This window comes from Pleurodeles waltl, chromosome 5, assembly GCF_031143425.1.
Source record: "Pleurodeles waltl isolate 20211129_DDA chromosome 5, aPleWal1.hap1.20221129, whole genome shotgun sequence".
NCBI classification, from domain to species: domain Eukaryota; kingdom Metazoa; phylum Chordata; class Amphibia; order Caudata; family Salamandridae; genus Pleurodeles; species Pleurodeles waltl.
Window position 1 is genome coordinate 778,966,189 of NC_090444.1, and position 15,453 is coordinate 778,981,641.

At 45.8% G+C, this 15,453-nt stretch overlaps 1 protein-coding gene across 43 annotated transcripts in view; it reads right to left on the reverse strand.

Moving 5' to 3' along the window:
* The window catches only part of TRDN (triadin), a 1,868,677-nt gene that overhangs the window by 191,653 nt on the left and 1,661,571 nt on the right, over positions 1-15,453 (reverse strand). For all 43 annotated transcript variants that reach the window (XM_069234794.1, XM_069234791.1, XM_069234779.1 and 40 more), the window contains one exon: positions 6,286-6,330. In XM_069234794.1, coding sequence (XP_069090895.1) covers positions 6,286-6,330 — 45 coding nt within the window. The remainder of the gene's footprint in view (positions 1-6,285; positions 6,331-15,453) is intronic.

Genomic DNA, 15,453 nt, shown 5'->3' on the forward strand with positions numbered 1-15,453 from the left:
CATCACACCATCACAAGAACTCTGCAACTCCCTTGCCACGTTCTTTCACCGAAAGATCACAGATCTACACGACAGCTTCGGACCCCAGACCCCGCCTCCTACCACCGAACCAGCAGCCCCCACCACTACCTTCAGCTCCTGGCCCCTATCAGCTCAGAAGAGACCAGAAGCATCATGAATACCATCCACTCCGGCTCCCCCTCGGACCCCTGCCCCATCACATCTTCAACAAAGCCGACACCTGCATCACACCCCATCTCCGGAACATCATCAACAGCTCGTTCGCGTCAGCCACCTTCCCCGAGAGCTGGAAACACGCAGAAATCAACGCCCTCCTGAAAAAACCCACGGCACACCCCAATGACCTGAAGAACTTCCGCCCCATCTCTCTTCTTCCCTTCCCGGCCAAGGTCATCGAGAAGACCGTCAACAAGCAGCTGACTGCTTTCCTCAAGGCTAACAACTCGCTCGACCCATCCCAATCTGGATTTCGAGCCAACCACAGCACAGAAACCGCCCTCATCGCAGTCACCGACGACATCAGGACCCTGATGGACAATGGAGAAACAGCCGCCCTCATCCTCCTGGACCTCTCGGCAGCCTTCGATACCGTGTGCCATCGCACCCTAATAACCCGCCTCCGCACCACCGGAATCCTAGGACAGGCCCTGGACTGGGTCATCTCGTTCCTCGCCGACAGAACCCAGAGAGTCCACCTCCCTCTCTTCCGCTCAGAACCCACCGAGATCATCTGCAGCGTACCCCAAGGATCCTCGCTCAGCCCAACCCTCTTCAATATCTACATGAGCCACCTCGCCGCCATCGCACGCAAACACAACATCAACATCATCTCCTACGCCGACGACACTCAGCTGATATTTTCCCTCACCAAAGACCCAACCACCGCCAAAACCAACCTACAGGAAGGAATGAAAGACGTCGCGGAATGGATGAAGCTCAGCCGCCTAAAACTGAACACAGACAAGACGGAGGTCCTCATCCTCGGACAATCCCCTTCCGCCTGGGACGACTCCTGGTGGCCCACGACGCTGGGCACTGCACCAACCCCCTTGGATCACGCACGCAACCTCGGGTTCATCCTGGACCCCCTCCTCACGATAACCTAGCAAGTCAATGCCGTCTCGTCATGATGCTTCAAAACCCTACGTATGCTCCGGAAGATCTTCCGATGGATCCCCGCCGAAACCAGAAAGACAGTAACCCATGCCCTCGTCACAAGCCGACTGGACTACGGAAACACCCTATACGCAGGAACCACTGCCAAGCTTCAGAAACGTCTACAACGCATACAGAACGCCTCCGCACGCTTCATCCTCGACATTCCTCGCCACAGCCACATATCCACCCACCTGAAACACCTGCACTGGCTCCCCATCAACAAGAGGATCACCTTCAGGCTCCTCACCCACGCACACAAAGCACTCCACAACATGGGCCCCGAATACCTCAACAGCCGCCTCTCGTTCTACACACCCACCCGTCAGGTGGGATTATGGATGGATTGGTAGGTAATGTCAGTGCTTTGGAAGAAGTTTGTTGATGATTTGTGTTAGACTTTTCATCCTTGGCGTGGTCTCCCTTAACTTTTTGCCTCTGTTCCCCAGGTTGTTGATGTGTGCTGGACTCTGATTTTGCTGTTTTTGTTACTCTGGGCACTTTACCACTGCTAACCAGTGCTAAAGTGCAAGTGCTCCTGTTTAAATTGTATGTAAGTGGTTCATCCATGATTGGCATATTTGAATTACTAGTAAGTCCCTAGTAATGTGCACTAGAGGTGCCAGGGCCTGTAAATCAAATGCTACTAGTGGGCCTGCAGCACTGGTTGTGCCACCCACATAAGTAGCTCTGTAATCATGTCTCAGACCTGCCCCTGCAGTGTCTGTATGTGTATTTTTACACTGTAAATTCGACTTGGCAAGTGTACCCACTTGCCAGGCCTAAACCTTCCCTTTCCTTACATGTAAGGCACCCCTAAGGTAGGCCCTAGGTAGCCCCAAGGGCAGGGTGCAGTGTATGGATAAGGTAGGACATATAGTAATGTGGTTTATATGTCCTGACAGTGAAATACTGCCAATTTCGTTTTCACTGTTGCAAGGTCTGTCTCTCTCTCATAGGATAATATGGGGGCTACCTTTAAATATGATTAAAGTGTAGATTCCCCTAGAGAGTAGATGGACATGTGGAGTTTGGGATCCCTGAACTCACAATTTAAAAATACATCTTTTAGTAAAGTTGATTTTAAGATTGTGCGTTTGGAAATGCCACTTTTAGAAAGTGAGCATTTTCTTGCTTAAACCATTCTGTGACTCTGCCTGGTTTGTGGATTCCCTGTCTGGGTCAGTTTGACAGTTGGGTTGTTTTTCACCTCACACCAGACAGTGACACAAAGGGAGCTGGGGTGTGATCTGCATTTCCTGATTAGCCATCTCTGCTAGGAGGGAGGGGTGGAGTGGTCACTCTCATCTGAAAGGACTGTGCCTGCCTCTGACAATGCTGTCTCCAGCCCCCTGGTGTGTGTCTGAGGCCTTGCCTGGGCAAGGCAGGATTTCACAAGAAGGTGTGAGTCCCCTTTGAAGAAAGGTGACTTCAAAGACTAAAATGGGTATAAGAAGGGCACCCAAACTTACAAGCTTTAGAAACACTTCTGGAACCAAGAGGAACCTCTGCCTGGAGAAGAGCTGATAGCTGAGGAGAACGTGCTGCCCTGCCTGTGACTGTGCTTTGTGGAGCTTTCCTGCAGTGCTGCTTCTGCCAGAGTAAGAGGGCAAAGACTGGACTTTGTGTGCCTTCCATCTTGAAGAAGAAATCTCCAAGGGCTTGATGTAGAGCTTGCCTCCTGTTGTTGAAGTCTCAGGGATAGCAAAGACTTCTTCCTGCCAGCACCTGGAGTCTCTGGAGAGACCCCTACTCTGCTCTGTGGTGCCCTTCCAGTCCCTGGGACCCTGAAAGGAGAGGCTGGCAGCCTAAGGACAAAAATACACGCACCGAGCGCCGTGCGGAGAAAAGATCGACGCGAATCCGATCGCGGCTGAGAAAACGACGCGACGCCGGTTCCGCAGCTGAGAAACGACGCCGCAGGAAACGCGACCGAAAAACCGACGCCCGGAGCAGGAGAAACGACGCGCAGCATCGCTGACGGAGGCTGAGAGATCGCACCCTGCGCCGCGGGACTTTCGGATCGTCGTGTGGCTGGCTTTTTCAACGCGCACCGCCGTGCCGAGTTGTTTTCGACGCACACCGCCCGTGCGGGGTTATTTTTGACGCAAACCAGGTACATTTTTCACGCTAGCAGCGCTAGTGTGGTGTTACAACTACCTAAAGACTCTTTTTATTTTTAAACCTTTAAAAAATCATAACTTGACTTGTGTATGTTGGATTTTTGTCGTTTTGGTCTTGTTTTGTCTAGATAAATATTTCCTATTTTTCTAAACTGGTGTTGTGTCATTTTGTAGTGTTTTCATTAAGTTACTGTGTGTGTTGGTACAAATACTTTACGCCCAGCACTCTGAGGTTAAGCCTACTGCTCTGCCAAGCTACCAAGGGGGTAAGCAGGGGTTAGCTAAGGGTGATTCTCTTTTATCCTAACTAGAGTGAGGGTCCTTGCTTGAACAGGGGGTAACCTGACTGTCAACCAGAGACCCCATTTCTAACAATTTGTATTTACAAAGTGTATCAATAAAGAAAAGGTTATTATAGCTTGCTTTTATATCTCCTGTTGGTGACTAAACTAATCAGACTCATGCACAAATAGCCATCATTCTGCCAATTATCTATCAAGGTCCAAGACGTGAAGCACAAGTGACTGGCGTGTTGGCGCATTAATTGGGGAGAGCACAGACGGATGTCTCATGGAAAAAAGAAACTTTAAAAGCAATCATCTTTTAACAAATCATGTGAAATTGCATTTTCCCAGTAGACAATACAATTGCGATTTTTCATTGCAAAGTTCTGATCATGTTCATGTCATAAAATTCTTGCTTCACCGTAAATTCTGTCTCAAATTATCATAGGGTTTTCAGTGAGTCTTTCTGTAAGGAACAGTGAACCGAAAATGACTGTAATCTTTGTATTTAACCATTAGGAGGTTCCACTTTGTCTCTTTTATGCTCTGCCACAGCTCTTAATGTTAAAGCAATACCTTCCAATAGGCAGGGCAGTGCTTTCCGAGCGTTTTAGAACAGTTTTGAAACCATGACCCAATTTTAATATGTCAAACCTTCGCAAATGATCTAGATTTCATGGACATGAGGCAGGTGATTTTATAATGTTATAAAGCATCATGTGGTAGCACCTTGTCATTTACAGACAGCACATTTTCCATTGAAATGGTCACTAAATTTCCACAGACATACAGTTTTAATCATATGACTATATTGCAAATAAATGATAGTGTGTGGAAATAGGGTTTCAGTGAATATTTATTTGTGCATCACCAAATAAGCTGTCTTGGTTTGGTTGATCCTAATAAAATCTTTGTTTACATCACGCTTCAGAATTACACAAGAATATGCTTGATTTTTGTTTTCCTGACTAATGAATGTGCATAGTTTATTTACAGGTGCGTTACCAAAAAAGTACACATGGGTAACTTTACTTTTATTTCTCTGACTGCAAAGTGAGAGGAGTTTGTAAACACCAGCCTCCCAAAAACTAAGCAGCAGAAGACACTGCCCGTCATTTGGCCTAAATGAAGAACTTAAAGGAATGTATATTTATTGCTTAGATTTTGGCAACCACCAAAAACGGCTGGTGACCCACTAGTGGGTTTAGACTCACAATTTGGGAAACATTGTGTTAGGGCATTCACAGAGAGTTTTTGACTGTGGACAGGTGTAAAAGATCTGAGGGTATAATAAAAAAAATCCCTAGCTGGACGATATTGGAATTGTGAACTGGTAAGTCCATTACTTTTTTATTCACAGTTTTTAGTTGTGTTCAGGAAGACATGAATTTATTGAAGGCTCTTGCCTCAAAAGACAGGTCACTATATATATAGAATATGGAGCACAAGAGTATTCCAGTGTTATTCTGAGCACCTTCACTACAACACCTTTCAACGCAGCAAAATAAAAGTGTGAAAGGAGTCCTGTTTTTCAGCAACAATTAAAAGTATTTTTATCGTGGATTATTATATTTCAGAACATCAATTATATTTAACGAACAATTCTCTTTTTTTTAAAAGTCAACATTCTTTAAATGTTAGAGCTAAAATTGTTCATACGATTCAACGTATAAATCGTAGGTATCCAATTTGAATTAGGTTCACATTTTTGAAAGGGTGCCTGCAGCTCAGAGGCTTCTATTACGGCTGCAGCACCACATCATGATACCGCCTATTCACTGATTTTGCTCTGCATAGAGACTGTGCTCAGAAAGTAAACCCCTTGGTTGCTACAGGCTGAAAATCCTACCAATCACCATGCAGCAGTCTAACACTGCATCGTGATTCATGGGCGGCTTTAAAACGGCACATTTTCTCCATCAGTCCGAGATCTGAACTAGAATAACATCACCAGGGCAGGGAAGGATGCTGCTGTACTTCAACTGATAGCCTTGATAAATATGTAATCAAGTCTGACATTCAAGAAACAGCCATCTCGCTAAAGAAGCGCTGCAGTGACTGTTAAACTGCTGGTCACCATCCCGCGCAAACCACAGTGTAACATTAGACATGCATTATTTGGCAGTACATCGTTATCGTTTATTGTGCAGAACCTGTGTAGGCATAAATTGAACGCACTTGTTTATTCCCCCTCACTGTGCGCGCCCCCTGCTCCTCGCAGATGCATAACTAACGGGTGACAAAACATATGCTTGAATGCACTTGAAGCTCTATATTTACAAGCCTAAAGATGGCACGACAGCTGCGGGTCATGGCTAGCTAGAGCTGTTAGAAAATGGATTAGGGACAGAAAACACATTTGGAAAATGCTATTTCTTTTAAGTTGTTTTAATTTCTTTCCCCGAAGCCATCTGTCGCTAGCAATCAGTGATCCAGCTGGTGCTGTAAGTGAGCGGAATCATGTTTTTTTCCTTTCATTTTAATGAGCAGCTCATCCTGTGGTCATTTTCAAAAGTAATGAAAGAAACGCAGCGATGGCACGGACCAGAAGCTGGAATGGAATGCCTTTGAAATGTTTACGCACAAACTGACTGTCGAGGCCGCTTTGCGAGACCCTTGGCACGGTTAATATTCACAACACGAACCCTCTGCCGCCTTGGATGTTTGCTATTGAGCAGAAAATATGAACAAACGTCAGTTACCTGCTGTCATATTGGCGTGTCCTAGCATGTCCTTTACAGATGCCGCTGTGAAAAACACAAATAAAATGCTAATTATTCGCTGTCCTCTAAGAAAGGTTTATACAATGTAGTAGAAGGCTTCATTCAAATTCTCCTTGACGTCTGATGCTATATATTTTTTTTAATTTCCCTGTTGTAAGTCGCGAATACGTCTCAGTACTTTCATATTTCCTCTGAGCAGCTGAGTAAAAGAATATGCACAACAGTTACAGCTCTGCTAAATGGCAAATGTGACCAAGCAACAGTAAAAAACTAGAGTCGTATAAACTATAGTGTGCCGCAAGTACACGCACGCCACTTTAGTATCACACAAAGGACCTCTGACCTATATTCGACCGGTTCTGTAATGCCCCCTGTACGTGGCACAAACCAGACGTAACGTTTTGTGGTGAGATTTACCATCTATTGTAAAACACAAAGTAACACAAAGCTGCCAATGCGGTTCCTTGTGTTATTTTGCATCAAAGGGGTGTTCCCTGGGTAGCACATGAGCTTCCTCATGCAATCAGCCGTAGGTTTTGAAAGAATTGTAGACCGAAACATGTTTCAACATTCTGTGCCTTCTCGAGGCAGGCGCAAAAAACAAGAAATACCTTTTTTCCAACTTTGCATGTGTGCTGCATTGTACAGCATTCATACAAATTGTGAAACACCTTAATTTATAGTTTTTGTGGTGGAAGGCACCTCTCCCAGCACAAAAAGTATGCTTCCCACAAGGGAGACACCTCTGCACTATGGCGTAAGCATGTCTGCGTTGGTGCTTGGCAGACTAAAGCGCACCAGCACAGGTAGAGAGAACGCCACCACATCCTTTTAGTAGATATGGCACTGTCCTTATCTCTCTCTTTCAAACAACGTGGTTGCAGCAACTTTACTTTCCTCTCTATGCTGCATGCGTCTACAGAAATCTGGGTCCTCTTCTCCACACATGGTAAGCTGCCTCACTTGCAATGGGACATGTCTACACACAAATGTGGGAGCATCAATACCTGGGTGCTTGAGCCTTATTACAGAACAATTACATGGGGAAAAAAGGCTCTCGATGAACAACTAATTGTGCTGTGGAGATAGCACACAAGTGCAAGGACAATACAAGTATGTTTCCATGAGGATCAGTCAAAGGCTTCTGTTCCACCAACGTGACAATGTCCCTGGCTTTCCTGCATAGACACTCCTTGTGGGGCAAAAGCTGTGCTTTCAGTTTTATTTGTAAGAGTATCCTTCACTCTAGAGCAGCTAGTCTGGCACCAGGTGGTCTTGGGCAGTTGGTCACCAACTGTCAGACAATAGTGCCTGACAAAAAAAAACATATTACAATTGTAATTGTATTTATATAGCGCTTACTACCCCTGATGAGGCATCACAGCACTTTTTGGCCAGTAACATGCTACTCCAGAACCTAAAAGGATTAGTGGTGGATTAGTATAGGGAGAATATGAATACGGTATTGGTATTGGTATTAGTATAGGGAGGTATGAGTAATTTTGAGCAGAGGACATGTGAGTCTGTTAGTTCTTTTGAATAGAATATTGGAGGGCTAGAGGTGGGAAGTTAATTGGGAGATGATAGTAGTAGGGTGAGGTTTGGTGTAAGTAAAGGAGAGGTGGAGGATGTAAGAGTCTATAGAAAGGTATTAGGGAGATCACAGTAGCTAAATGGGGTTTGGGATGAGTCAAAGGAGAGATAAATGAAGGAGTCTTTAGTAGGGTTGTCTGGGAGTTCACAGTCGTAAAGTGAGGTTTGGGGTGAGCCAGGAGGGTTAGTGGAAGGAAGAGTCTGGGAAGGTTTATTTTAGAGATCATAGTAGTAGAATGGGTTTGGAATGAGTCAGAGAGTGACAATAGAGATTAGATGGATTGGTAAGCGGTAGAGGGTAATGGTCAGGCAGAGTAAAGCTTTCAAGAGAGTACAATTTTGTTTTTTTTTCTCTTGTACAGTAGGATTAGAGTAGTAAGTATATAGATACATGATTACATAATGAAGGGAATAAATGTGTAAAGAATATAATATATTGAGATTTTAAGTTGTATCATATAAACACAGGCTTTTAAGAGTTACAGAATTTTAAGTTATTCTATTTGTGTACTTTTATAACAGTATTTTATCTTTCTTCAATATTTCAATAGTGAAATGCTTGTAGATGAATTGTAAAGATATTTACCTATTATGATAGATAAAATAAAAACTAAGACCCATACGCAGCTAATCAAGCAAGTTATATAGAAACTATGCAATGACCTATTAACATGTCAAGTGTCGAATAATGTACATATATATATATATATATTTCACAAAAAAGGAAGTCCTGCTATTCTTCCCGCGAGGTTGGTGCTCAGAAAATGGGCATAGGACCCATTTGATATGTAAACACATAGAATTCAAATGCTGGCACTCCATGCAGATTATTGTCCTTTATTTATATCCAAAACTCCATATCATGAAGAAAAAAAAATCTTTAATGACACAGAAACAAAAATAGGGTGACGCGTTTCAACCATCACGGTCTTCCTCCTTGGCCCCTCAAGTATGCAGCTCATGTGACCCATCCTACTCTTTATATAACAACAAATCCGTTGTATACTGTAGACATAGAAAAAATCCTTTTTTTTTTACACACACACACACATATATATATATATATATATATGTATATATATATATATATATATATATATATATATATAAACATATCCATAATATAAATACACATACATACACATACATATATACATTTGATTTAAGTAAAATACACATTTGTTAAACAGGCCAAAAGTGTATGTACATATATTTTAAGAAAAATAGTTATTATACCTATTTGTACAAAGACATACACATATCTATATATATATATATACATAATCAAATCGTAAGTTGTTTGCGTACACAGGGATATTCACTCCATTGCTGGTTCAAAAGTCCTCAAAAGGCATCAGAGAGTCTGTCTCATATAAGGTTCCTAGAGTGGTAGCCCCCGCCCTCTCCCAGTTCCTTATTCCACCCCAGGTTCCCTTGTGTGGTAGCATTAGCAGGCATCGCATCGGTGCCTCAGGAGCATAAGGTCTGGGGCATCTTATCTTACGTAGGTGGCTTCTCCAACATTTTTGGATTACCTCCAGCGCCTGAGGTTTAGGGGGCGCTGGAAGGCCAAGAACTAAGATGACCCTGGTTAACAGGGGTAGTTCAGGAGTAAAGGGTAATACTTCATGTCTGAGCGTCACATGGTCCGCCATCCATCTGGTCAACCATTGTAGTTGACCTGCTAAGTAATAAGCTTCGAAATCTGGAACAGCTCGTCCTCCTTCCTCATGAGATCTTTGTAGCACCATAAGAGCTAGTCTCCGCCTGCCCGTTCCCCATATGAATCCCGTAATCATAGAGTTCAGGTCTTTAAAGACACTCCCCGGGACCCACACTGGTAAGGTCGTGAAAAGATATAGTAGTCTGGGGAGAGTTCTCATCTTCAGGAGCGCCACTCTGCCCGCGACTGAGATAGGCGGGGTAGCCCAGATTCCCATAGAGCCCCTAACGCCCCTTAGCGCTCACTGTATATTGCCCTCGAACAAGGTCTGAACATCATGGTAGACATGGACCCCCAAATATGTTAGACATCTGGGTTCCCATTGTAATTCTCCTATATCCAAGGGTGGGGGGGTTTCTTCCTTCCATAGTTGGGAATAGGCTGGATTTCTGCCAGTTCACTCTCAGCCCAGAGAGGTCACTAAAATCTTTCAGTAATATCTGAGCCCCTTGTAGATCATTTCTCGTATCCTTCAGAAATAGTAGGAGGTCATCTGCATTCAATGCTATATGATAGGTCTGGCCCGCCAGCGCAATACCTCTGTAAGCTCCACCCTCTCTGGCCATGCAGGCCAATGGCTCTATTGCTAACGCTAATAGCAGAGGGGAGAGAGAGCAACCCTGCCTAGTTCCTCTAGCCACCTCGTAACTGTCAGAGATAGTGGTGCCTGTTCGAACTCTAGCTGTCGGCCTACTGTATAACAGTTTTGTCCAGGCTATAAAGTGATGTCCTGCAACCAAACTTGTGAAGGACTTCATATAGGTAGGCCCATTCCAGGCTGTCAAATGCTTTTTCAAAATCAATGGCAAAGATTGCCGCCTCACGTTTATCATTCCCATCAGCATGTATTAAGGCTAAGAGGCAACGAATATTCTGTGCCGTTTGGCATCCTGGAATAAATCTGGCCTGGTCTATATGTATCAAATGAGGCATGTGACACATGAGGCGAAGCGCTAATATTTTGCTCAGTATTTTATAATCTACTGCTAGCATCGATAGTGGGCGGTACAAAGCCACGTCTGTCGGAGCCTTCCCCGGTTTCAGTAGTGGTATGATCAGGGCCTCCCGGGCAGACACCGGGAGGATCTGACTCTCCACTGCCGCCTCATAGACCTCCACCAGCTTGGGCCCCAGTCTGCATAAGTATGACGAATAACATTCTATTGGGAGCCCGTCTGGGCCAGGTGTTTTGTTGCGTGCCATAGAAGTTATAGCCTCTTTTATTTCTGTCACTGTAATCGGTGCACCCAGCACCGTTGTGTCCACGGCCAACACCGTGGGGAGTGGTAAATGGCGTAGGAAGGCCCGTATTTCCTCAGCTGAAGGATGTACCTTGCTAGTGTAGAGATCACCATAGTATTTCCGGAATTCATTGTTGATAGACGATTGGGAACTGTTGGAAATGGCCCTTCTGCAGGGTTATCCCCAGACTTTTTGCCTTCCTCCTTCGCTTTTTCTAACCTCATTTTTGCTGGTTTTTAGACTGTGCACTTTACCACTGCTAACCAGTGCTAAAGTGCATATGCTTTCTCCCTTTAACATGTTAACATTGGATCATACCCAATTGGACTATTTAATTTACCTATAAGTCCCTAGTAATGTGCACTGTATGTGCCTAGGGCTGTAGATTAAATGCTACTAATAATACAATACACTGTTCCTCAGAAACCAGGAGAGATAGGGTGAGTACTATAGGGACCTCCGGGAGCGCGTCCAGGGGTAGGTGTAGCCGCCCACCACCAGGTCCTGACAATAGTGTGTTATGCGAACCTGGCTTATGGTCCGCGTGATCCCATGAAGCCCTGACTCTATTTGGGAGGGGTGACGAATAGGAACTAAATACAGGGTCATAATGGACTCGTGTAAGTGACTGACAATACCTTTTTTTGACTGTCAGCTTTGATATGTAAGAGCTACTTTAGCTTGTAGTTGGAGAAGTTTTTGCACTAGGTCCTGAAGAAGCGTCATTGGATCCCTGTGGACCACAGAGACGCGAAACATGTCGACCCGATTCTGAGGTGGGTCTTGTAGTTTCCTGACCACCCGTTATTAGACATACAGTTAGAGAGTGGTTGAGCATCATCTCTATCTCACTCTCCTGATTAATATTTTAACCTTGGCCTTCACCCCACACAGACAGAATAAAGTTAGTACTCAGTAAGGGTCCTGAGCCAATTTTATTTTCTTTCTTTCTTTGAACTCTCCCCGTTTTCTTTCTCCCTACTCATTTGCGGGATAGTGTGGCATCATCGAGAAAAGATCTCCGGCAAAGAGCCCCCTGATGGGTGGTGCCCGTCAGACATTGCAGCGCCGGTCTGACGAGGAGCTCATCCGATGATGAAGCATGACACCCAACTGGGTGTGTGAGGACTCTTGCTCCTACTAAATAGGATCCTATAGTACTCACCCTATCTCTCCTGGTTTCTGAGGAACAGTGTATTGCATTATTAGTAACTTTCATTGGAGGGTATACACTAGACCTTTAATCCTCCGAATCCCCTGTATTTTTGGTCTGTAGATTAAATGCTACTAGTGGGCCTGCAGCACTGGTTGTGCCACCCACTTAAGTAGCCCCTTAACCTTGTCTCAGGCCTGCCATTGCAAGGCCTGTGTGTGCAGTTTCACTGCCACTTCGACTTGGCATTTAAAAGTACTTGCCAAGCCTAAAACACCCCTTTTTCTACATGTAAGTCACCCCTAATGTGTGCCCTAGGTAACCCCTAGAGCAGGGTGCTGTGTGGGTAAAAGGTAGGACATGTACCTGTGTAGTTTATATGTCCTGGGAGTGTAAAACTCCTAAATTCGCTTTTACACTACTGTGAGGCCTGCTCCCTTCACAGGTTAACATTGGGGCTGACCTCATACATTGTTGAAGTGGCAGCTGCTGATCTGAAAGGAGCAGGAAGGTCATATTTAGCATGGCCAGAATGGTAATACAAAATCCTGCTCACTGGTGAAGTCGGATTTAATATTACTATTCTAGAAATGCCACTTTTGAAAGTGAGCATTTCTTTGCACTTAAATCTTTCTGTGCCTTACAATCCACGTCTGGCTAGGTTTAGTTGACAGCGCCTTGTGCATTCACTCAGACACACCCCAAACACAGGGTACTCAGCCTCACTTGCATACATCTGCATTTTGAATGGGTCGTCCTGGGCTGGGAGGGTGGAGGGGCTGCTCTCACACAAAGGACTGCCACACCCGCTACTGTGACCCTGGCAGACAGGATTGAACTGAAAGGGGACCTGGTGCACTTCTTAGCCACTCTTTGAAGTCTCCCTCACTTCAAAGGCACAATTGGGTATAAAACAGGGCCTCTGCCCTACCTCATCAGACACTTGCTGGAGAAGAAACCTGAACCAAAACCTGTATCCTGCCAAGAAGAACTGCCTGGCTGCCTAAAGGACTCACCTGACTGCTTTCTACAAAGGACTGCTGCCTTGCTGTTGCCCTGCTGCCTTGCTGAACTCTTGTCTGGCTGTAAAAGTGCTCTCCAAGGGCTTGGATAGAGCTTGCCTCTTGTTCCCTGAAGTCTCAGGACCAAAAAGACTTATCTTTTTCATTTGGACTCTTCGTGCGCCAAAAATTTAGACGCACAGCTTGCTCCGCAGCGAGAAAATCACCGCACACCGACGCTGATCGACGTGACACCTTCGGGGCGACCGGAAGTTCGACGCACGGCCTCACAAGGACAACGCCGCTCGACTTCCAGAGGGGAAATCGACGCGACGCCTGCCGTGAGACCGAGAATTCCACGCACAGCCTCCCAGAACAATGCGCAGCCGGAAAACAAGCCAAAGATTCCACGCACAGACCCGGGACATCTGGTAATCCCGCGACCCACAGAAAGAGACTGTCTGCGCGCCGGAAAACGACGCACGACTTCCCCGCGTGAAAAATAACGACGCAAGTCCGTGTGTGCAGGGGAGAAATCAACGCACACACCATTTTTCTACGTATCTCTTCTTCTGCGGCCCTTTGCGGAGATTTTCCACTTTAAACCAGGTACTTTGTGCTTGTAAGAGACTTTGGGGGTCATTCCTACCCTGGCGGTCCGAGACCGCCAGGGTAGGGGACCGCGGATGCACCGCCAACAGGCTGGCGGTGCATCCCGGCCCATTCTGACCGCGGCAGTAAAGCCGCGGTCAGAAAAGGGAAACCGGCGGTTTCCCGCCGGTTTTCCCCTGTGCTGCAGAATCCTCCATGGCGGCGCTGCAGGCAGCGCCGCCATGGGGATTCTGACCCCCTTCCCGCCAGCCTGGTTCTGGCGGTTTTGACCGCCAGAACCAGGCTGGCGGGAACAGGTGTCGTGGGGCCCCCTAACAGGGCCCTACATTGATTTCCAGTGTCTGCATAGCAGACACTGGAAATCGCGACATGTGCAACTGCACCCGTCGCACAAAAGCAACTCCGCCGGCTCCATTCGGAGCCGGCTTCATCGTTGCTGTGGCTTTCCCGCTGGGCGGGCGGGCGGCCTTTTGGCGGTCGCCCGCCCGCCCAGCAGGAAAGCCAGAATGACCGCTGCGGTCTTTTGACCGCGGTACGGTCTTCTGGCGGTTCCCGCTTGGCGGGCGGCGACCGCCGCCCGCCAAACTAGGAATCAGCCCCTTTGTTTGCTTTTTAAAGACTTAAGGTACTCTATATCACTTTTCAGTGATATCTCTACAATTTCACATTGCATCTTTATTTGTTTTGACCTACAATTATCCTGATAAATATTATATATTTTTCTAAACACTGTGTGGTGTATTTTTGTGGTGCTATATTGTGGTATTGTATGATTTATTGCACAAATACTTTACACATTGCCTTCTAAGTTAAGCCTGACTGCTCGTGCCAAGCTACCAGAGGGTGGGCACAGGATAATTTTGGATTGTGTGTGACTTACCCTGACTAGAGTGAGGGTTCTTGCTTGGACAGAGGGTAATCTGACTGCCAACTCAAAAACCCCATTTCTAACATTGGTGGCAGCGGTGGGATAGGACTTGTATTTGTGCAGTGACATACAGTAGCTAAGTATTTCACTACCTACCCACAGTTGAGAGTCAACTTAATTTTTATCTCTTTTTCAAATTCGTTTTTTTTTCCTGACAATTTTCTAAATCTAAATCCTCACTCAACATGTCTCTGGCTGGGTCTTAAGCAGGAGATTTTGACCTAGCCCTGTTGGATACATATACTGTCAAACAGCTAAGAGGGTTCTGCAAGGTGATGAGAGTACCCACCCAAGGGGCCTCCAAAAGGGAGGACTTTCAAGTGGCACTGAGGGCCTGGGCAGAAGCCCATTTAGAGGAGGATGATGAGGAAGAGGAGCCAGAAAATGGCCCCTCAGAGGATTTGTTGCCATCAATGGGTGATGTTACCACTGCAATTGTGCCCCCTTCCAGACCAGGGAGCAGTGTCTCTGTGCAAAGCCTGACCGCAGAGGAAAGGAGAGAAGAAAGGGAGTTCCAATTGCAAATGGCAAGACTGAAAATTGAGGCCAAACAAGCTGAGGCTGAAAGAGCAGCCAAACAGGTGGAAGCTGAAAGAGCTTTGGCTGAAAAGAAACTATTGTTGGCTCATGAACTGAGTCTCAAGGAGCTGGGGATCAAGGCGAGACAGTCTGAATCCAGCAATAATGGTGGCAGCATGCAGACAGGACCTGCTGGAGAAAAGAAGGTTCGTATACCCAAAAATGTGGTGCCCAGTTTTGTGGTGGGAGATGACATAAATAAATGGTTAGCTGCTTATGAAGTTGCACTAAGGGCTCATGAGGTTCCTGAAGGGCAATGGGGGGTAGCTATGTGGGGTTATGTGCCGCCATTGGGGAGGAACACACTTCTCACATT